This window comes from Melanerpes formicivorus, unplaced genomic scaffold (assembly GCF_026170545.1).
Source record: "Melanerpes formicivorus ecotype bairdi unplaced genomic scaffold, bMelFor1.0.p_v2 SCAF_10, whole genome shotgun sequence".
Classification (NCBI taxonomy): domain Eukaryota; kingdom Metazoa; phylum Chordata; class Aves; order Piciformes; family Picidae; genus Melanerpes; species Melanerpes formicivorus.
In genome coordinates, this window is record NW_027142362.1 from 19695567 (window position 1) to 19718528 (window position 22962).

The 22962-nt window shown below is 38.3% G+C and overlaps 1 protein-coding gene across 11 annotated transcripts in view; it reads right to left on the reverse strand.

The window, feature by feature from the left end:
• Positions 1-3630: 3630 nt before the first annotated feature.
• HERC1 (HECT and RLD domain containing E3 ubiquitin protein ligase family member 1) overlaps positions 3631-22962 on the reverse strand; it is a 94583-nt gene continuing 75251 nt past the window's right edge. For all 11 annotated transcript variants that reach the window (XM_068144072.1, XM_068144074.1, XM_068144068.1 and 8 more), the window contains exons 54-78: positions 22370-22570; positions 21412-21542; positions 20165-20364; positions 19564-19678; positions 18915-19061; positions 18337-18438; positions 17196-17369; positions 16611-16904; positions 15919-15984; positions 15678-15803; positions 14918-15056; positions 14279-14460; positions 13384-13539; positions 12822-12944; positions 12141-12243; positions 11417-11586; positions 10768-10906; positions 10337-10506; positions 9835-10004; positions 9496-9661; positions 7551-7627; positions 6913-7165; positions 6523-6675; positions 5253-5558; positions 3631-4300 (exon numbers count right to left, since the gene is read on the reverse strand). In XM_068144072.1, the coding sequence (XP_068000173.1) occupies positions 4115-4300; positions 5253-5558; positions 6523-6675; positions 6913-7165; positions 7551-7627; positions 9496-9661; positions 9835-10004; positions 10337-10506; positions 10768-10906; positions 11417-11586; positions 12141-12243; positions 12822-12944; positions 13384-13539; positions 14279-14460; positions 14918-15056; positions 15678-15803; positions 15919-15984; positions 16611-16904; positions 17196-17369; positions 18337-18438; positions 18915-19061; positions 19564-19678; positions 20165-20364; positions 21412-21542; positions 22370-22570 (4049 nt within the window). In that variant the 3' untranslated portion in view covers positions 3631-4114. The remainder of the gene's footprint in view (positions 4301-5252; positions 5559-6522; positions 6676-6912; positions 7166-7550; positions 7628-9495; positions 9662-9834; positions 10005-10336; positions 10507-10767; positions 10907-11416; positions 11587-12140; positions 12244-12821; positions 12945-13383; positions 13540-14278; positions 14461-14917; positions 15057-15677; positions 15804-15918; positions 15985-16610; positions 16905-17195; positions 17370-18336; positions 18439-18914; positions 19062-19563; positions 19679-20164; positions 20365-21411; positions 21543-22369; positions 22571-22962) is intronic.

The following is a 22962-nucleotide window of genomic DNA, read 5'->3' on the forward strand; positions in this document are numbered from 1 at the left end:
AGTGGTATTACGGGGTTTGTTGGGGGGTTTTTTGTGTGGTTTGTTTTTTGGTTTTGTTTTGGTTGGTTTGTGCTTACTCTACAGAGCTAAAAACGGCATTGGAACACTATCCCACTTGGTTTCTTTGTCTATTTCTGTACAAATGCTCAGTCACTTTGCTCTTCCTCTCCTTCAACAGGGATATTTGTTCATGACATGGCAAAACATGATCACAGTTGTGCTGATTATAATTTTCACAATCAACAATGAATTTTCTTAATTAGCTATCCAATTTGAAAATTAAGTATATCACGATTATATTTTACTTAGGCAATTATGTAAGTTTTCTTTCATTCCAAGCCATTTAAATTCCATCAAAGTACTCTTAACATCACTGAAACAGTTTTTGTCCTCCACAGACTCTACCTCTAACTTTACCAGAGATGGAGGGAGGAAGGCTTGTTATCTATCATTTATAAAAGTGCTAAAAGAAAGGTGAGATGAAACTAAGATGTCTATTTGGAAGCTTTATCAGATGGAAATGGCAAACAAGGCTTCATTATCAAAACTTCGTGTCTTTTCCTATATAATAAGGGAACAGCAACATCCAGAAGACCCTTCAGATTCCCACTGTGGTAACAGGTCAGCTTTGCATAAGGTAAAAGGCAATTAAATCCAAGTCCTGCAGCACAGTAAAACTGCTTACTTGCCAGCAGCAGTATTTTTTTGCCATTAAACTTCATCACCCAGTCAAAAAGTTTAAATGACAGATCTAAATCAAACTTCCAGATCTAACCTGACCACCTGTTCACCTCCTGTCTGGAGAACAGTACTGTTCAAGAACACATTCTGCTCTTACCAGTCCCCCCCTTAGCATGATGGACACACATTCCACCTACCGCTACATTCCAGCTGTCAGATGAACCAACACTACTACCGTTACCAATAGTGATAGCCTTGGGGACTGGCTGTTCATTTCTCTCTGTTGTAGTGTGCCTACCTGCTGCAAAGGGCTATCCAGCTCTCTGAGAGCCCAAAAGGCTAGGGATGTACTTCCTAGATGGGTAAGGAAAAAAAAAAAAGCTAGTGGGAAAAAGCAATTGGAAACACCAAAAGTGGTAGATATTAAATCACCTAATCTCATGATAAGAAACAGAAGTTACAGGTTTTGAGAAGTAACAGCCTTACAAACCAGAGAGCACATGCTTCTTGAGAGTTCTTTGAGATGTTAGGAAGTTAGGTACTATTCACCTCAAAAAACAATAGCAAATAGTAGTCATGTTCAACAAGAGCCACAGGCTTCTGGCATCTAAATGCTTTCCTATTCAATACCTACCCAGCATATTCATGCCTTCACATCTCATATTAATTTGAAATAGGTCTAGATAAACACATTGTCACACCCATGTTCTTACCTGTTACAGGCATTTATTACCACTGATATTCTGTGCTTAAGTCAAACACCCATGTCCCATCCAATGTTGAAAGGTGGAAAGGAAATGAGGTATGATATTTAGAAGTAATTTCAGTCCACCTTGCTGCAGCCAACTGCCCAGGGTGACAATACCAAATTGGAAGGTTTGGTACAAGACTGAGCTACATATTTTTGTCTTCATGTAACTGTGTGTATGACCTACTCACAGTACGCTGCAGATGCACCCTGGTGGATATTTATTCCCCTTTCTATACTGGGAGAAGTCTGTGTATGTAACGTACCCTTAAACTGACACAAAGCTGTGACTTTCTCAGATGGTCTCCAAGAGCAGGACATAATCAGTGCTGGATATTCTTTACCTCTGTATGCAATTATGTATAGGCAGCATTATGCAAGAAACTTGGAACATGACTACAGTCTCATTCAGATGCCTGAGCAACAGAAAAACAACAGTCAGCAGTTAAAAGGAATGCATACACAGTGTAATTCTGGTGAAAACAAACAGTAGGATAAAACAAAAATAATTAAGCATGTAAGCACTTGATAGTTTTAATGACACTACAACAGAATATTCAAAGGACAAGCACAGTCTCAATTAAAGCAATCAAGCACAAATCCTTTAATCAACATCAGTTATTTACCAAGATCAAAACACTCCTTCATTTTAGCACAAACTGCCTCCAAAAATACCCCCATGATCCAAGAGGCTAACTGCAGAGTGCATACAAAGCTGTCATTTTTAGGCACAGTTCTACTACTTTTTGTGCCCGATTGAAACAGAGGGACAAATTAGTAGCACTAATTCAGACACACAATTTAACCTTACACATAGCTGCTTCCTCTTTTATTTGTAACCTTCTATTTTTTTAATACATTACCATCTACAAATTTAGACCAAGATGTGAATATCCTACCCCACAATGTAGTGATGGGACACCAAAAATCACAGTCCCATTTGGAACTGTAATACATAATGAGGCAGTAAACTAATTCTGCATGATTTCAAAGCCCTGAGTCCCTCCTCCAAAAACTGCTAAAAGCTCCCCTCTGTGTGTTTCATATTTCAGGCAGTCTGGTTCTTGGTCATAGCTCAAGAACCTTTTGTCTTTTTCATGAGCTAACTAGTCCTAACCAAGAGAATTTAATCAGACGAAACCTGAATCTGCAGACTCTTTAACAGCTGTGATCACCACTAGCAGGCAGCAACACACCAATTCAGTCTTGGACAACCAGTTTCCCTATCAAGCCTTGCAAATGCACAACAATTGTGTAACAGAAAGTTACAAGGATTTTTCCCTCTTCCCAGACCCAGGTGGACCAGTCTTGTCCCAAGTAGATGAAGTCAATCAGTGTTCTCACTAGCCCTTGGGCCCCACAGCATCCTTACCAAGCTCAGTGAGACTGAGGGGCAGGAGATCAGGGCGGAGCAGCGACTCACCTGGCGACAGACTCTACACTTTTCCTCACCTCAGCCCAGGGAAATCCTGCTCCTCAACAACAAGCAGCAGATGTAGTTTGACACAAACCATGGTTTTGACACAGCTGCTGGGGAATTATCCATTCCTTAATGTTTCCCTGAGACAGAACAAAAAGCTCTTTGTGCAGTACATGACTGTCCTAACCAAAGAGGAACACACTACAGTGTAAGCCACATCCTGGTGATCACAACACAACCACACCTGCCAGGAGAGGAGACCAAAGGTGACATTTACTGAAGCCAAAGGCAAAAACTCAGAATACATGTAACAAACCATAACCTCCACTGCTAGCCTGTCACTTTCATTTCCATTCTTTTGTACTGATCAGGAATCAAGTGCATCAATCTGTACATTAAAAAGGATTTTTTTTTTTTTTGGACAGATGTAAAGGTTTCTGAGTCAAGATGGCAGGATGCTCTTACTGCCAACCAGTACTACTCTGGAAAAAAATGATCAGATGAAAGTCAATAAGGGACCAAGTACAATGTTAACTTCAAGTACAAGGAATAGTGGTATACCTGAAATAAACAGTACCTCCAGGACATTAAGAACGCAGAGTGCAGTACTACATATCACATTCGTTGAAGATAAACATTAAGATGCTTCAAATATGCATTAAGATGCTTCAAATATGTCATATCCTGGCTGAACACAGCAATACTCTAATTTCCTGAGACAAAATATAAAAGTATGAAGACTGAGTAACCCAGGCACAGTTCACAAATGCATACAAGCAACTGATTCTTGAATTTACTTTATTTTTCTCTGCATAAGGAACCCTGCACAGGCAATTCAAATTAAGACAAAATAAATATGTGAATATTCATGTAAAACTGTCCTTGCTAATGAACAATTATACACAATGTACAACTCTTAATGTTCACTGGGAGGGCTTACAAATGTACTATTTCCAACAAAAATGCACCAAAATGTCTCCATGCAAACTTATCAAAAGTGACCCAAAAAGGAGAAAAAAAACCCTAACTGATCATAGCTGTTTTTGTTTTCATTTCCTTTTTTCCCCCCCTTAACAATCACAGAAAAATAAAAACATCTAATTTTTTTTTTGTTACATTTAGAGTAACTAAAGTGTGGCCACTGCCTATTAACATCTGGTTTTACTCTCCTAAAACATCTATAGTTACTGTAAAATTATATCAACAATGAATTGGACTTAGGGCACTATTTGTAGTAAAAGGAAGATGATTTTGTTCACAGAATGTTAATAATCCGTGTCTGAGCCCTCTGCATTGTCCACATTCCGTGAGAGCATATAATTGTCCATGTCTATAGACCTGCAATTATTGATTGCATAGCGCAAACGCTCTGCCATAATTAGTTGACTGGAGTAAGGTGGGAGCCTCAGTTGAAAGAAACAAGTCTGTGAGGTAGGCAAGCTGTCGTAAGGCTGTGGAAATGGATAAAAGGTGGACACCGTTAAGCTGTGAATGAAGCAAAAAATGCAACACATCCGTATTTCATTGCTCCCTTCCTTCCTTGCCCCAATCAGTCAACATTTTCACATTCTACCTCCAAATTCCTTTTAAGAAGCAAGACTAGCCTCTCTTGTTCCATCCATACGTGTGAGCAAAACAATGGGGTATCACCAGCTCTGTAAATAAACCAACCCATCTCATGAAATTCAATTACTTGTAACATTGACTATACTACTACTTAGCAGCCCACTGGAAGATACCAAGCAACATTTAAAGTACACATCATAGTGTGCCTTAACATGAGGGACACCTAACTAAAGATGATAGTCAAACCACTGTTAACTTAGATTTTGCAAACTTTTTGACTCAAGCAGTTCAGAGAACATGCTTTCATTGCACAAAACCCAGAAGTAATGACAAATGAAGGCAATCCTCTATGTAATCTACTTTATGAGCTATCAATATATACTTCATGATCTAACATAGTTTAAAGTCCTGTCCAACACAAATCATTCTATGATACCATAAGCTCACTGCAGTAGTTTTAAGACATTGGAATTCACCAATGATCATATGCTGCCACTTACACAGATTTAAAGCTTTAAAAATAAAAACAGGAGTGAAAACAATCAAATGACAAAAGGGATTGGAACAGAAAATTACTGTGGGCAAGTTATAATAAAAGAAAGTTTGATTCTCATGCAAGAACTTGTCTTGATCTCCAAACACAGAACTATCATAAAGGCACCAAATTAATTAAATTAATATAGTGTATATACTTCTACACAATTAAAATGCCCAGGTTTAGTAACTCAAAGCACTTCCCATCCCGCTTTCTCTGTCAATTTGTAATTATGGAAATGTGTTTCCTTTTGCCAAAGGACTAGACAGGAATAAATACAGAAGAGAAAACAAGAGCCTTACCCTATCAACCTTCATTATTTGGAATCGCTGAGAGATATCAGCTGTGTTGGCTGGCAATCGAGATCTTCCTGACACAAACCTCATGAAAAGGACCCTCTCCTCATTTGAAAATTCTTCCAGGGTGTGCCAGAACCACTGCACTAGCTGATGCTGCTCATCAACTTCTCTGTATCGCACAACTTTCTTCAGAACTTCAACTGATATTTCTGGCATTCCACAGACCATTTGCTCCAACTGCTTGGCAGTCAGAAGAGACAACAAAGGAACTGGAACAATCCAAGACATTCCTTCTCTTACAGCGGCCACCTATCGCCCAAAAAAGAATAGACATTGGAAGAGCAGTTTTCTTACCTTTGCCACTTACTGTACCACCCAAATACAAAAGTAGCATGTCATCTGAGAAATGGGGTCAAAAGAGAATTATGAAACATCTAGCAAATACAACCTCCCACATAGCATACAGCCCTTACAGGGGATGCATTTCTCAAAATCCTGGAGAGTATTACAGCTATTTAAAATTGTAATTGCACATTACAGAACATGTTCTGATACAAAAGAGAACTTTAAGACAACAAGCTTGCAGCACAAATGATGATGGCTAAACCAGAAGAGAGTTTTAAGCACCATACACTTGAGCTGGAATGGAGTCAGACTTGTAAGAAGTCCGTGCTTGTTCTGGAAGGATTTACTAGGTGAGAGAAATCTACTAGGATTTACTACCCCTGATGCAAAAGTTACTTTTCTAATGCTGATAATATCATGCGTGCATTTATATCTTGAGAAAAAGGAATTTTCCTAGCATCTAATTAGCATCCTGCTTTCACAAGCTTTACTATGCAAATAGATAATTAACACCTCTCAAAACAGATCATTAAATATTCATAGCTTCTGTGCTACAGCAGAGAAGAGTTTTAAATTAAACAAATGTTTGTCAGAAATAACTGGTTTATCTGCTCTCTGTGTTGCTATGTCGTCTAACTACAGAGGACAGTGTGCACAACTGCAGGTTATCGTCTCCGATGGACTCCCACTTGCAGCAGGACTACTATAATGAAAGACAAGTTCTGACTTCTTTTGTCAACTGAGTAATTATTAGGACAAGTTTAAAACAGAACCCCAGAACACTGTGAGTTAAAAAAAGCCACAGGCACTCCAGCAAGATGCAGAAAGCCACGCTGCTGTTACTGCCTACTACACTGTAGTGGAAAATTGCACACATCACACCCACTGTTGGCATTAGCAAGGCAGACAGGGTCACAGAGATTCTTACCTGACGATCCATTTCATGGAGTCTGTACTCAATTGCCCGCTCCACATATTCTTTCCTGTTTGAAAAGGTAAGTGGGATACTGTTCCCTCCAGGGATTATGGGAACCATTTTACCATCAGCACTTTGGCCAACAAAAGAATCTAAAGGAATCATCTGTCAAGCAAAACAGGAAAAGTATGTTTAGTAGTAAGCCACTTTAGTGATCTAAGTTTAATATTTTATTGTAGTTGTAGGTGACTGATAGTAAGATCATAAATTGCACCCAAATGTATGAGTGCTTCTTATGCCAATAATAGAGATATTGAATTATATGAATACTGAAGTTGAAGTCAACATGAAAGAATAACTGCCTTCAGAATAAACCCAAAAGCTTCAACTTTCATATCTTACCTCATGGAAATTTTCTTCAGTAATCCCACTGTCTTCAATGTGAAGAATGCTGTTGAGGGTCTGCACATAGAGCAGATCTACCTCCTCCAAATCCTCCAAGATGAGTGGGATACAACAAAGTTGCTTCCAGACCATTGGAGCCAAATGAAGATCTAATGGCTTTTTTGTACGAATAGCTACACCCATGAGAATGCCCAAGAACTTAAACTGCATCAGATGTTCATCTAAACATGCTGAAGGGTTAAAGAGAAACCTGAAAGAACAAAGAATCAATGGAAATATTCAACTATCATTTCTATGTTACTTCACTGAAAGTAAAAGACAGCATTTCTAAGTAGAGCACAATAACTGGCAACATGATTAACAGCACAGAATGCCCAAATTAGAAGATCACTATCTTTAGCTGCTAAAATAAAGAAGGCCAAGACAGAACTAATCCTGCAGTTACTCTAAATTCTGCATCAGCAGTCTACCAAGTCCACATTAAAACCGTGCCCTCTCCTCCAGAACAAATTAACACTACCTGAAGGAAAAAATATACTAGAGAGAAACATTAAGTCTCATTACTTGGTATAAAATGGTTAATAAAAAGATTTTAATTTTCACCCACTAACATCTGCAGTAAAAGCACAACTTACCTATCCCTATTGTAGCCTACTTCAGCTGTAGCATTTGGGGAAGGAATAAGCAAGTCTACTATTCCAGTTTCCAGTTCCTTAAAAATCAACAACAAAAAAGCCTTCTTAGACACAGGGATAACAAACCTATTATAGAAATATTCTGACATTACAACTCTTTAGGAAAGAACCCAAGTCCCCAACCCTCAAGTCCCTACCTGAATCAATCCTCCTCTAGTCTTGGAGGTGTCAGAAATTCCATTAATAAATGAAGTTCTTCAGTTTCTCCCATCCTGTATCCTAATTCTAACTTCAGTGCCAGCTCCAGCACTATCCATAGCTGTAAGCCCTGTCCCAGACTAAGCAGATATACTAATTATCCTCACTAATCCTCATTCTTTGGGTTTTGAGGCTCCCAGAAGAATAGAACTTCTCCAGTCAGCGTTTGCTTTGAATCCTTCTCCTGGCTACCATCACAGTTGTGTCATATAGCTGAGACATGTCTTTAAAACTATAGGCAGCACATATTAGCACTGACCATCTTTAATCATAGTTCTGGTAGTCTGAAGTCTTCAGTTTCCAGAGGATTCTGAAAAGCACTTTCTGCTACTAATCTCTTTTCCAGCACTGAATCTGAAAGGTGACAAGTATCTTTGGCTATGTGAGAAACACCTTCCTGAGGTGTTTCTGCATTGCATGCATGGAATGCATTGGAATCTGTTCAACATTATCATCAACAATGCTGATGTGGGGACAGTGTCTACTCAGCAAGTGTGCTGATGATACCAAACTGGGAGGCTTAGTGGATGTGCCTGAAGGCTGTGTGGACATTCAGCAAGGCTTGGACAGACTGGAAAGCTGGGCAGAGAGGAACCTAATGAGGTTCAACAAAGAGAAGTGCAGAGTCCTGTGTCTAGGAAGGAATAATAAACTGCACCAGTACAGGTTAGGAGGCAATCTACTAGAGAGCAGCCCTGTAGAGAAGGACCTGGGAGTCCTGGTGGATAACAAATTATGCATGGGACAGCAATGTGCGTTTGTGGTTAAGAGGGCCAATGATATTCTGGGGTGCATTAAGAGCCCAGCAGACTGAAGGAGGTTCTCCTCCCCCACTACTCTGCCCTGGTGAGACCTCACCTGGAATAGTGTGTCCAGTTTTGGGCTCCCCAGTTCAAGAGGGACAGGGATCGACTCAAAAGAGTCCAACGGAAGGCTATGGGGATGATTAAGGTACTGGAGCATGTGCCTATGAGGAGAAGCTGAGAGACCTGGGGCTTTTTAGACTGGAGAAGACTGAGAGGGAAATTAATAAATGTTTATAAATATCTGAGGACTGAGTATCAAAAGGGAAGGGACAGGCTCTTCTCAGTTGCACCCTGTAATAGGACAAGGGCCAATGGATATAAACTACAGCAAAGGAGGTTCCACCTAAACATTGAGGAGGAACTTCTTCACTGTGAGGGTCACAGAGCACTGGAACAGCCTCCCCAGAGAGTTTGTGGAGTCTCCTTCCCTGGAGACTTTCAAGACCCATCTGGATACATTCCTGTGTGACCTGTGCTAGATTTCATGGTCCTGCTCTGGCAGGGGGGCTGGACTCAATGACCTCTGGAAGTCCCTTCCAACTCTAAAATCCTGTTATCTTGTGAACTTTTCTTATAGAATATATAGGTCAGACAGAACACCTACTGCAAAATGCTCCCAGGATGTCTAGGAGCTCTCTCAGAATTTTGAGGGGTCTGCTGTAGTATCACTTATAGCATGGCCTTATGGTATCTCTTTGCCACAACCCAGGAAGATTTCTTTATCTTCAAAGACATCCCTGAACAGGCAGCTCTAGTGCTGTTGCTCAGGACCCAAGAATGAGTATTTGCTTTGCTGAAAAAGGAAATTTGAAAAATACTACAAGCCACCAGAGAGAACAAGACCTCCACCCAGGTATTTTGAACTAGAACACTTTTCATACCTGACACATTTCTGTAATAGTGTCATCAAACACTCCACCTGCATCGTCAGCTCCTTCTCCAACCAGTTTCACTTTCCAAGCACGGGAAGGCAGGCGAAGGTCTGATGCATTCAGCTTTACCACTTGTCTTGCTATCTGTACAAAAATGGGCTTGCATTTCCGACCTCTTTCAAAAAAACAAGAGAGAGAGCCATACAATGTGACGTACAAACAAGTGATGCTACTGCAGTCACTTGATTTACAAAGGTGTACAGGGAGATCTCAGCACAACAAAAATTATGCAAAATGTGTTAGTATTGGTTTGAGGTCTCATACAAGGCCTGTGAAAACAAGACTAACCTGGTTGATATCCTCTTCACAGTAATCTGTGGCCCATAGTTCTTCCCCTGAACCATGGTTTTTCCTATTGAGCGTACCATGGGGAGTGTGTATACTCGTGGTGCTAGCAAGGGCCTTAGCTGTCCTTGAACTATTCCCCATGTTCCAGCATTGTAATGAGATGTACTGTTCTGCAATAAAGCATGATGAGAAATAAACATTAATAAAGGACATAAACTCAATTTTTCACAGAATAGAAGTCTTCACTAGCACAGTAATCACTAGCACTTCAGTGTTTCACTTCTTCATTTTAGCTTTGAGGCTAAGATTTTGGAACCTGAGGTACTGAGATGCCAATGTTAGAATAAGTGAAAACAAATAACAATACTTTGAAAAAGTCTGGTTTAATTGAGGCTTATGCATTCTTTTTACTACAAGATCCTGTGCAACTAGAATACTGTGGTCCTGTTCAGAAACTGTCTAGTGACACAGCTGAGCTGTTTTTTCTCACATGGAATGTTACCTGGTTATTGGGACTGAGGTTCAGTAATCTCCATGAAGAGTACATAAGGTCAGAAAAATGGTACAGCAGTCTGAGCCTTGCCCTTACTGTATGAATGCTCACTTCTTTCAGTGCCCCATACTGTGGTGGAATGGCATCAGGTAAACCAAGCTGTAAAGGCACTGAAACACCTACCCCAGAAAAAGGAAAAAAAAAGCATTATTTCATTAAGGGAACTGTACTGCCCTCAGCTGGGAGGGAGCAGATTTTCTTTGCAGTAGCTTGCACAGTGCTTAGTTGCCTACTGGAGTTAAATCATAACAGCAACAAAATGAGGAGACTTAAGATAATTTGAAAAACTGCAAGGATATAAAACAAAAAATTCGCACTCATCCCCCAGGAAACACAAAGCCTACAAAACAACAGCCATACAATCAATCTCAGGTCTTCACCTGGAGCTCTTGGTGGAACAGGTGGAGCTGTCCAGGCAGCACTGTGACATCGTCCTGCTGAAATCTGTCGAACGTTCTTTCCTTGCAGGACTGTTATTAGGGTTGGTTCTCTCACATGGTTGGTATGGCCCAGTCCAAGCTGGCAATTTATAGCAGATGTGAAAGGCACAAAGAATCAACAACTGTGATACTTCTATAATTCTCCAAGTAAAAATTTAGAGCAAGTGGTAAGAAATGGTACTTATCTACAGGATATACTGGGATGAAAAGTATGTATCATATATATTTTATTGTGCTAGCATTTGCCTTTTCTGTTTAATAGAATACTGCATCCATGCTCCATAGGGGCAGCAGATCTAGTTGTCACAGAGACCTTAAAACAGCTAGAGATTGTTTGCAAGCCGACTGAGGAACTAATCTATGCTGCTAAGTCATCTATGTTGCACAGTCTCTCTCATGCCCATTAAAACACCATTGTTGATCTAGAACATAAATTCTTACAATTGTATTTATGAAAAAGCAATTTGTGTAGAAAGAAAAATGTACTGAAGCTGCTCTGGCTTGTTACTCAGTTTCCTATCTTATTTGGATTTCCTATTATAAGAGCGCAATTTTTTTAACCACATCTGAAACAGGGAGCAGTACATACCTGCCCTTCAGAGTTGCTACCCCAAGCATACACATCCCCAGTAGATGACAATGCTAGTGTATGCTCTGCTCCCACAGCTATGTCTTCAATGAAGATTCCTGACAGTACTGGAACTTGCTGGGGTCTGTTATGATTTCGAGCACGACCTTCTGGCAAACCTATCAAGCGATCTAAAATTGAAAGCACATGTATATGCATGTAAAGAAGATTACAAAAGTTAATTTTACTTGCAAGCAGTATTCAGGGAGGGACAAAACCCACTTCTACCTACTTGTTAAAATAAGGACTTCTATATTTAAATGTGTGGGTTTATAATACATGAGAAGTTTAAACACGTTTAATTCTGTGCACTTGGAAATTCTTCTGTTCAGACTTTCAAACAACTAGTGTACTTATATGATTTGCTAGAGACAGTAAATTTTTAAGTAACCTGATGTTTTCAGACATGTGAAATCCAATGAAGTTTTAAAAAAGCACTCCTCAAAAAGTAAATTAGTAAACTGAAAGGCTATACTGAAATCAAACTAGAGAGAGCTTCAAGTCTGGATTTTAAATGTATGCTAAAATTGCATAGTTGAAGTTCCAAAATGCAGATTAAGGCAGCACAAATATAACAAGCACCATTAGATCAGTTTTATAACGAATGTATCGTAACATTCTTCCTTTTAAGTTGCAATGCACAAAAACCTATAGATGGAAGGGTTCAAATACCACGTTGTCCTACCTTGTCCAAAAGTATATACATGACCATCTTTCGTCAGTGCAACAGAGAACTGTGTTCCACAGGCAACTTTTTTAATTCCAATTCCACAAAGAATATCCACTTTCTAAGGGGTGAGCAAAAGGAAAAAGAGCTATGGTACTATAAGGACATAAACTGTAAACAACCATGAATTTTAGCTGTAACTCTGGCTTCCAAAAAGAAACGCTATAGTTCCCTCTGTGCAATGCACAAAAATGTAGGATTACTCTCATTAATGCTCATAAATTAACACAGGAAATTGAGACACAGTGTTCTCTCTGTTTTTAATGGAATTAACACCTTATTCTATGTACAGTGATTGAAAACACCTTGTTTTTTTCCACTGGGGAGGGTAAGAGAGAAAGCAGAGGAATATGCAAATAACCACCTCCCCAAAACCCAAAACAAGAAAGCTCTCGTCTTTAAGCCGATAGTTAAGTTTTTGCTACTTGTATTGACGTTGAGGTAAGTCAACTATTATTTACATGAAATCCTTTGAAGTCTCAGAGTCAACAAAAGATATCACCAGAATTATTTATGCCAGATTGTTTTAGAGCAGTAGATGGAATTAATAATTTAACTTTGGAGCACTCTGAACACTGTGTAATATGTTTAACAACACAGAAAAGTCATACAAAGAATAATTCCTCTACAAATTCTAACCTGTGGTGATGATTTGGCAGTGGAATTTCCCAAACCAAGTTTACCATAATCTCCATCTCCAAAAGCCCAAACCATTGAGCCATCTGTTGACACAGCTACGGTATGATTGAGTCCACAGGCCACCTGGTTGAGAGAAGTATATTACTACAACAGCTTTGGCTAACTCACTATTAACTCAAACATCCAAACCACCTTTAAGAAAAGAAACATCCTGTTTTTAAAACGAAAAAAAAAATCAGTAAGCTTTTAAAACCATTACCACTTCCATTGCTTATCAATGTTTTAAGGACATTTACAATCATGGTGGTACTCTTTAGGTATAACTTCCTCTCACCTCCTAGACGCAAACGACAGTATTTTGCTACTCATGCTCACTGTCTAACAGTTTTGCAGATCAAGAGAGTCAGAGAAGCAATTACCAAAAAAAAAAATATTACATAGTGAAATTCTGCCATCACAATCAAATGAAAAGCCAAGGTTAAAATAACCCAGAGCACTTAAATGTTCAAAACATCAACTTTAAACTTTAAAAGATATGTTGCTAATCTTAGATAAACCATGCCTGTCCAATCTGGTAACCTTCCAGCGCTGTCACTCTTTCTGGAAGTTTCTTATTGGAAGTATTTCCAAGCCCTAAGCGACCATAATCACCATTTCCAAATGTAAAAAGTTTGCCATCTGCTGTCACCACAGCTGAGTGTTTGAAGCCACAGGACATCTGGAAGGAACAGAATTTTTACATACATTTTAAATTTGGAGGGAAAACTGTATTAGCTATTAGACATAAATATGTAATACTTATTCCTCCCCTAGACTATAATCATTTTATAAAGAGCTAAAACACAGATATTTTAGTATTAATGACTTCAACAACCTATCTCTTATTCCTCTCAACAGTAACACTGAGCAGGACGAAGGTGGAAAAAGGCTTTCAGGTGTTTATTTTTACCAGCCACTGTTTTCTGTAAGCAGATTGCTTTTCTTGTAGGAATACTTTATATGTAACTTAGGAAAAAATCTCCAGTCAAAGCCAAGTAAGGTTTTTTCAGTTGTTACAATGCACACTTTACAGTCAGACTTGGTGTCTTGTTTTGTAGGTCAAAGATAAGGACCAAAGAAAGCTTCTAAATAATTTCTATATTTTGATAATCTTCTGATCATCTCTTTCTTCCATGCCCTAATTTTTAGTCTTCTCCAGTCAATTAACATAGATATCAACATTAACATCCCTCAACTGGAAATCATCAGCTTGATTCATAACACTCTGAGAAGTAAAAAGTTGCCTGTTTTCATTCAGTGTATGAATTCAGACTGTCAAGATTGACAATGACCCTGGAATGTTCCTAGCACTATGCCTGCAGTTTGTAGTAGACCAAAGAAAACCCCCCAAAACCCCCAAACAAAACACACACACAAAACACCCAAACCACCACCAACAACAAAAAGTATTTCAGAACCTGCACCACTTCTTCTCCTTGCAGAGCCTCTATTTGTCTAGGCCTGCGCTGCCTGTCGCTATTCCCGTGTCCCAATTTGCCATAATCTCCATCTCCCCAGCTAAAGACTTCCCCACTTTCTGTTAAAGCCATGGAATGTCCATCAGATCCACAAGAGGTCACCAGCTGTGTTACAACAAAGCCTGTTATAGAAACATAAGAAAGCAAAGTTTAGAATAAATTATAACAAACTCCTAATGCACATTTATTCCAGTGCCCCTAATAGCAGCCAGTTAAGTCTAGGGTAAAGAACAAACCATAACAGTTTTCCTCTACGGCAATTTCTTTTTATTTTGAACAAAAGTTCTCTCTTCTCATGTAAAACCTATGCTTCTGTTTGCCATTAGTTTTGAATGAAACATTCCTATTTTGAACAAACACTTCTCCCTGAAGCACTGAGAAAATTAAGGAATTTTAACATATTACAACTTAAATCATAAGGTAAAATTAACATCTATAGTGTATCTGTTCCATTTTTTCAAAGACTACAATACTGTAATGCATAAATCTGCAAAACCATCATGCACACAAATAACATTAATGCCCAAAATGCTTATTGGTGTTCTACCTATTGCCTCACTTCTAATCCAACAATTCTACCTTGCAGTGCTGAAATGACTGTTAACACATGGAGATCATCAGAGTTTCCTTGTCCCAGACGCCCATAGCTCCCCTCTCCACAAGCCAAAACGGTGCCATTAGCTTGAATGACAAAAGTACAGTTCTGACCACAAACAACCTGGTTTAGAAAGACATAAAGGATGTTACAGATTTTTGTGTTGGATGCAGCAACATTTTAATACCTGTATTACAATGTACAATCTCCTTTTCAGGTTTTTGCTTTGTAATTTTATCAAGACAACTGACTCTTCTGTCACACTGTAAAACCTTTGTGACAGCCCCATTACCAGAAGACTTCACTCACTTCGTGCTTGATGGAAGTTTTTTTATCCCATCACAACACAGTAAAAATGTCATTGAAATTTGCTGCTAGTTTTGACAAACTTTATTCCAGTGGGAGAAATCCCAGTGTACTCCCACCTGAGATTCAGTTTTGACATTTTCAGCCTGAATGTCAACAGCATTTCAGAGAACAAAACTGGCACATGTACTGTGTCAAAGCTGTGAGGTATTTTCAATTCATGCTCATATCAAATAATTTTGGCTTGATAGATTTCAGTGGCTTTTATGATTTGAACTTGTCAAATAATTAAAAGAATTGCTCTTTAGTGAAAGCACATATTTTGGGGGTGCTTAACTGTCATTTCCAGTAACAAATTCAGAAGATATTGAGAGATTTTGACAAACTGTATAAATGGTACATGGGAAATCATTAAATCATGACTTTTTAAGTGATCACCTGCTGAGCCTGAGAAAACGAAGGTGCTGCTACTGGTATCATGACATTTCTACCAGCTTCTGCTAACTGCCCATGTCTTCCTGCTCCCCAGAGATACACATCACATTTGCCTCCCAAGTGCCAATCCTATGGAATAGTATGAAAGAACACTTTAGAACAAGAGCACTTTCAATAGCTTACAAGGCTTAAAAGAATTTTAAAACCCACAAACCACAAAACCCAAACCATCAATTTTACTAACCTCTGGCCTTGACGTTGCCCAAGACATTATCTGTTCATCCATACCATTGATCCATTTACTGTTATCCTACACAATAAAAGCTATAGTTACCACATTCACTTCAAGAGGTGCATGGCATTTTTATTATACAATATTTAATTTTTGTAATGTAATACACATTTTCCTTTCTAAGCACAACACTGCCATTAGAACTACTCTGGTGTAGCAGTCAGAGAGAATACGTGCAGACTCCAATACTTTATTTTAGTCCATAGGTGTTTACTTCTATCTAGCAATGACAGTTGCAATCCAAACCAAAATAGGAAAAACTAAATTCATGATGGAGTCATCTTTTCCTATTTACTGATGCTTAAGGCTTTTTCTAAGTTTTAATTGCAAACACTGGCTTAAAATACTACAAGCTTGCTGATAACAAATCCTTAATTCAAAATTTCTAGCAAAATTACTTTGTGCAAAAATGTGCCAAATTTTTACTCTAGATAGCATTGTAAGGCTCTAAATTTCTTGCTTCTATCATATAAAAAAGTACTGCTGCAGTTTTGGGTTGTTCCAGGTTTCTGTGATCATAACACATAGAGAACAACCTTTATAGTATATTCTAACCAGTTAATTAAAAAATAAATCTTTACAGCATGACACCATATGCTCAATAATCACATGCTCTGCTGCTGAGACAATGCAGCACATTTTACCATTAGGAGAGTGAGCTCATCTTCTGGAACTGGCTCCAGGTCTGGAACAGTAAAGGATTCTGGGAACTGTGCTCCCTTGGCCAGGGCTTCAGCAGCTTTTATGGTAGTTGAGAAACACTCTAGCCAGGCCCATTCTGTGGGATTCCAGGCTGAAGGATCAGGGAGGCAGCTCTGGTGATGAGGTGGTACAGGAGGATTGCACAAGAGCTGATCTAGGTGAAGGCCCACAGCAAGTGATGCTAAGCACTGCATATAAGGACTATGAACAAGCTGGTCTCCACAAACCACATGCGGCTAAAGGTGAGGAGGATGGGGAAGAGAAATTGAACAAGCAAAGTTAGAAATATGTATCTATCAATTCAGAAAGAGGAATCCCTCAAAGCTTGTAGAAGAACACTTTCTTTCATGCTTAATCAAAGGGTTTTGAATATTTTGAACATTCACAAATTAGGAGACTACTAGCTTTTAGAGTACTGAAATTTGCAAACAAGATGTAGGAAAGTCTCCTGGGTTCTCTGTGGTGAAAGAGATTTCAGCAGCAAGCTCATGTCAGACATTTTTGTTGTTTGCAGTACCTCTTCTTACCTTCTCATAAGCATACTGTTCCTGAAGCATGATTGGCAAACGTTCCAAGAAAGCTCGCATGCACGGAGCCATATTTAATCCTAGAACTCCTTGTTGTTTCAGTGCAGTCCTACATGTTGCAAGGATGTGATTGGAAGATATCCACTCTGATGTACAGTTCACTACCAACACATCCTGTTTAATAGCAGTCACAAGACACATCACAAATTGAAAGATCAGAAAGCACAGTTATTCAGCTTCATTGATTTATCATCAATCATTTTAGTTTCCATAGGGGCCAGAAAACACAAAGTCTTTGTCTCTGTTGGTGAATAATCTGCTAACAAATAACTATAGAGTAGCCATCACTCTTTGCCACTTCCTCACATTCCCATGGCAACACTATGAGTATCACACTAAGAGGGAAAACAAACAAGTAAGAAGCAGAGTTCATTTAAGTGAATGCTGTAACCTTGGTTTGGGTTTAGTTTAGGTCTAACCTTAGTTTAGGATTTGCTTAGCAATATGACCTTCAATATTTGGTTTGAATTCAGAGAAGACTTCCAAAAAATCCAAAAATACTTAGAACCACATAGAGCATGACTAACAGAAATCATAACTTGTGCCACATTTATCTTCATTCACAAAAAGTACCATCTTTTAGAATAATCAACTGGTATGAAACTTGTGTTCAGATGCCAGCAGTTCCTGACACAGCCAACACTGAGGTAAGTTCTTCTGCTCCGTAAAAATTTGATGTTGAGGCTGCTTTAGATTGTCAGACCACTGAAGCATCTTATTTGCTAGGGGAAATTAAACGTTTCTTCGCACTTTCTGCCTATTTTTGTTCCTTTATAGCTGTTACCATTAAAAAGACAATCTGATGTAGTTGATGTGCAGGATCTTTTATAACCAGTGTGTCAGAAAGATTCCACCTTGCTCCCACTGAATTAAACATGAGATACTGTTAAAAGAACTCCACTATTTCTAGGGTTAAGTGATGGCTGAAAGTCAAAAAAGTTAAATAAATACTTCTATCTGCATACTTGTAAAGACAGAAAAGAGAAAAAAATGAAAGAAAGAAAAGAAAGAAAACCCCCCAGACAAAGTTTTCCTTTCATAAAAAGAGGGAATTAGTATTAATTTTAAAATACAGTGTCACCTTTGATCTGTTAGAGCAAGCAGCTACTCCAACTTCAGGTATCCATACCGCAGTCTGAATAGCTCCAGAGCCTATCACAACACTCTGCAATACTGAGCCATCCTAAGGGAAGAAGTAGTTTGAGTCAGTGTGCATGCACAGCTACTTTTCTCTTTAAATGCATATAATCACATCTCTAAGGGATGATATTCTCACAAACTGTTTAATAACTATTTAAAAAAAAATAAGTGTTTATACTGAAAGGAAAAAAACTAAATCTAGCATTTTTATCCCGTTCAGGAGATAGCTAAGGATTTAAGAGTGTTTAATGATCAACATTATCTGACTGCTGGACTAGTTATCAAAGTTAAACTATAGAGAGTTGGCTGCAAAGCTTAACTAACATGACCAAGCCTACAGCATAAATCAAAAGTAGAACCATAAAATCTAAAATAATTCCATGTTAAATACAATTTCAATTTATATTTCGTTATAAATAATTTTGTACCATTATTTTAGACCATGCTAGTCTTATGCTTTGAGTCTTTTTGATACTCATACTAAAAGAATGAACTAAGCCATGACAAAGATGGTCTTACCCTCAAAGACCAAATATTCATGAGCCCACCAAGTCCACCAGATACTAATGCCAGTCCATCAGGGCTGAATGCAACAGTGCGAACAGGAGTAATATGTCCTCTCAGCTGAAATACACACTTGACTTCTACTGCTTTTCTGTATCCATCCTGCAAATTGTTTGATAGTTAGGCAACACTGAACTACTTACAGAAAATAGAACAGTGTAACAGATGCAGTAGTCTGCAATAAATGTGACCTCTTGTAGAGATGGGGTCACTTCCACAAGAGACCAGCACTATGATTATGCTTTATAAGTATCTTTGTCACATTATCAGCTTTCCTCTGCTTACAAAACAACGTCAGCCTTACAAAATATACTACAGTTTATGTAAGTGAAATTAATCTTGACTTAATTTTACCAAGCAAAAATGTTAAACTCATTACATTTTAGTAAAAACGTATTGCCTTTTATAAAATTAAAACATACCAAAATATCACCTTTAGTCAAAATTAATTTAAACCTGTGATTTTTCACTTCTTGTTCTGAAAATGCTTACACATTTACAAATGGAATATAGACTTTTATAGTAAATGCTCTCTCGCATTCTTTTTCCCCTATTTCAGAACAATCAAAAAGAATTCCTTAAATAACAAATTCGTTCCTTTTACCTTGGCACTTGTTTCTTGGTCCCACCATCTTTCTGAACAAGTTGAACTGGACTGCAGTGTGATTACTATGTCCTGGGGAACAGTCCAGACACACACCAAACCATTGTGGCATCCTCTAAAGATGTCAGGATAAATCAGAACAACAAAGTAAAGGTATTAAGTGATAAAAACATCAGTAGTCTGGTATTAACTTAAAACATACATAGTCTTCACCCCTTCCTATAAAACTGTATTGTATCAATTAATCTGAAGTGGAAATGCATGTTCCAGATGGATGTAAGCCTTTTTTTAACCCTATTCCTCCCCACCGTAGCTTTTCCATTTTTACCAGTAACATATTCTCAGAAAAAATACTTGAACGAGGCAAAAAATTTTCAAGCAGGGTCACTACGCACAGGTCTCATGGCACAGAGAAAACAGCTGTCCACATGACAAGGCCACTCTACCTGAACTTAGAAGACTCATGCATTTCATGGCAAGTGGCTTACTGAATAGATGTTATTGGAAAAACAATAAAAAATTCTCTCTGCTCTGGACACTGAAGACTGGTAGAAAAGAGATGCAAAAGAGCTACAGAAACAACAAACCCCCCCAAACATACGTTGCTAGTAAAAGCTGCAGCTTGAGTCCTTTTCCTGGGAGGGCACACCAGGCAATGCCATTCACCAGAGATGGATGGGACAGCGAATGCAAACGTCTCCAACATCCTCCCATATATCCCCAGAGTTTCACTGTTTCTTCTTTGGCACATGTCAGGAGAATCTTACCAGTTGGATCCCACTTCATAGTAACAATCATATCCTATCGGATTTTGAATAATTATAAGTCAGTATGAAGTAATACAGTAAGAACAGAGAAAAACAGAATTCTCAGAGCTAATGTAGTGTTTAATTTTTAGTAACAAAGAACATTTTATTTACAAATAAATCCTTAGAGACATAGTGAGTTGCAATTGTGAAATCTTAACAATACTTTTCAGAACTATCAAATAAAGCCAAAATCCTAGGTTCCTCAAGGAAACTGAAAGAAAAACACAGAAAAACTCTTTTCATTGCACACTTTTCTTCATTATTTTCCACACTTTTTCTTCTCCCCTCCTCCCACAAAAGAGACAGTTTTTCCTTCTTTTTTTTTTTTTTTGGTTACAGAATTGTAGCATGAATTACCTTAATGGTTAATAAACATATTAGGCACTGGGATGGATGTAGCTTTGAGTCTAACTGAGGCAGGAGAGGAGAACAGCCCACAGCATAGCCTTGTTGTCACAGCATGCCCAGTTCTATGACTGCCATGCTTCACATACCCAGACCAGTTCATGGAAGTGCCCAAGATGCATACTTGAGCAATTCTCCTCTTAAACTAATAAATCATTTATGGACTATTAATGACTTCCTATTACATACTAGCCAAATAAAGGTTCTAAAGCTTTGCAGCTGCCTGTTTAGAAAAACAACTTTTGCTTTGCACAGGAACTTAAGATGTACAAGAACGTGTGACGTAACCAAAACTAGAATTAGTCATGAGCACTTTCAGAAATCAGATTAGCTAGTTTTTAAAATTCAGACATGCATAGCTACGTCTTTAGCAAACTTCTGTCACTGCATGTATGTACACTTCACCAACTCTGATGGCAAAAACGACTTGAAAATTTATTTTGCCTCTTCATTTTTCAAATTTGGTAGACTGTTCCTTTAAAATATATTGTCTTTAATCAGTGTATCAGAAATAGCTAGGTATTCTTAAATAACAGGCACTTGATTTCATAAAGAGCTATCAAATAGACAGAATAGCTTAAGCAGATCTTTACCTACAAAAAATACACATTGGTTCTAAAAGGACTAAGTGTACCTTATGAGCATCAACTAGAACGATTCCTCCTTTTTCAAGTGGTTCCTTTGTTCCTATTAGCAACTTTCCATCTGAATAGCCAACAGCAAATGGTCTGTCTTCACTGAACCAGGCAAGGCATGTGACAGACACTAAGTAAAGGGACAACACCAAAGTTTATTAAACTTAACTGAACTTCACCCCTGACAAACCGCAGTGCAACTGTTTAAAACATGCAGTACATAACTTTCCACCCCATGCCCCCAAGGGTTTTTTTACATACTTTTCATCTGAAAATTTTCTTAATTTGTATGGCAAACACAAAACTCTGTGACTGCAATGACAGCTGTGGAGATTGTTTTGTAATTTTTTCAGTCATGTTCTTTTTATTAAAATAGCTGAATTTATATTCTAGACATGGTGAGAACAACTATGTTACGGAAAAGAAAAAGTACACTGGATACTACACATTTATCTGAGATAGGAATACTTCTAAGAAAAACACTGAAAACAACTTGAGCCCTTCTTAGCACATAGGTATTGCCTTACCTTGATTCTGTCAAAAAACCCAAACAAAACTGCACATTTCTTGAAGCAGCTATATGCAATCCCACACAGTGCTACTAGAGTGTGCTACGTGATATCCCCTGGCACCAGAAATACAAAGGAAAGATGCCAGTAACTCAGTAATTTAAAGGACACTGACTACACACTATCCATAGACATAGCAGAAACTCCATTTTATACAATGGAAAGGAATGTCAAGATTTCTCCAGGTTGCTACAAACTGCTTGCCTCCACTCTAAGGGGAATCAGGGTGCAGATGGAGGTGCCACAACCTTTCCTTTCCTTCTCCCATGAATACAAGTGAATGATGCTTACAAGTAAGGTATCACAAGTAATATCCCAAGAACAGTAATAACAAAATGAGATTCTATATTTGCTTAAACTCTATTTAAATACCAGTATAGTCACCTACCATCTTTTCTATAGCAGTGTTCCAATTCTAGACGGTGCATGGTTGAAATATCTACAACTTCAATGAGGCCAAGAGATCCATCCATACGACCAATTAATAACAATTCTGGAGCATCTCCTGTCCATGATGCAGCTGGCCCTTCTTCTGGCCAAGCTAGAGCAGATACCCAGTGAGGCTGAAGATCTAATAATCCTTTTCCTCCTAGAAGCCCAAAAAGTCTTTTAAAACTACTTCATCTTCATAAAGAAAATAAAACAAGTAAAATACTTTTCATGGGAAAGTATAGAGATTCTATTCAAAGGACATACTACAAAGCCATGTAAGTTCCAAGACTACAAAGCAGCTGTACATGGACCTATGCAAACATAAAATCTAGCTAACAAATCTCAATTATCATTTAGCTCATATAAATTTGTTAAGAAAGGTGTTAAGGAAGGAAGTGAAATTTTTCAGTACTCATTAAGTTTATACATTTCCTGTGGACTGCCTATTAATGCAGGCAGTGGAACTGGTGATTTTCATAAGCACAAGTCAGGAGAATGAAGTTTCAGAGAACACAAATGACAAAGTGATTAACAGTGTTCTTCTCAAAG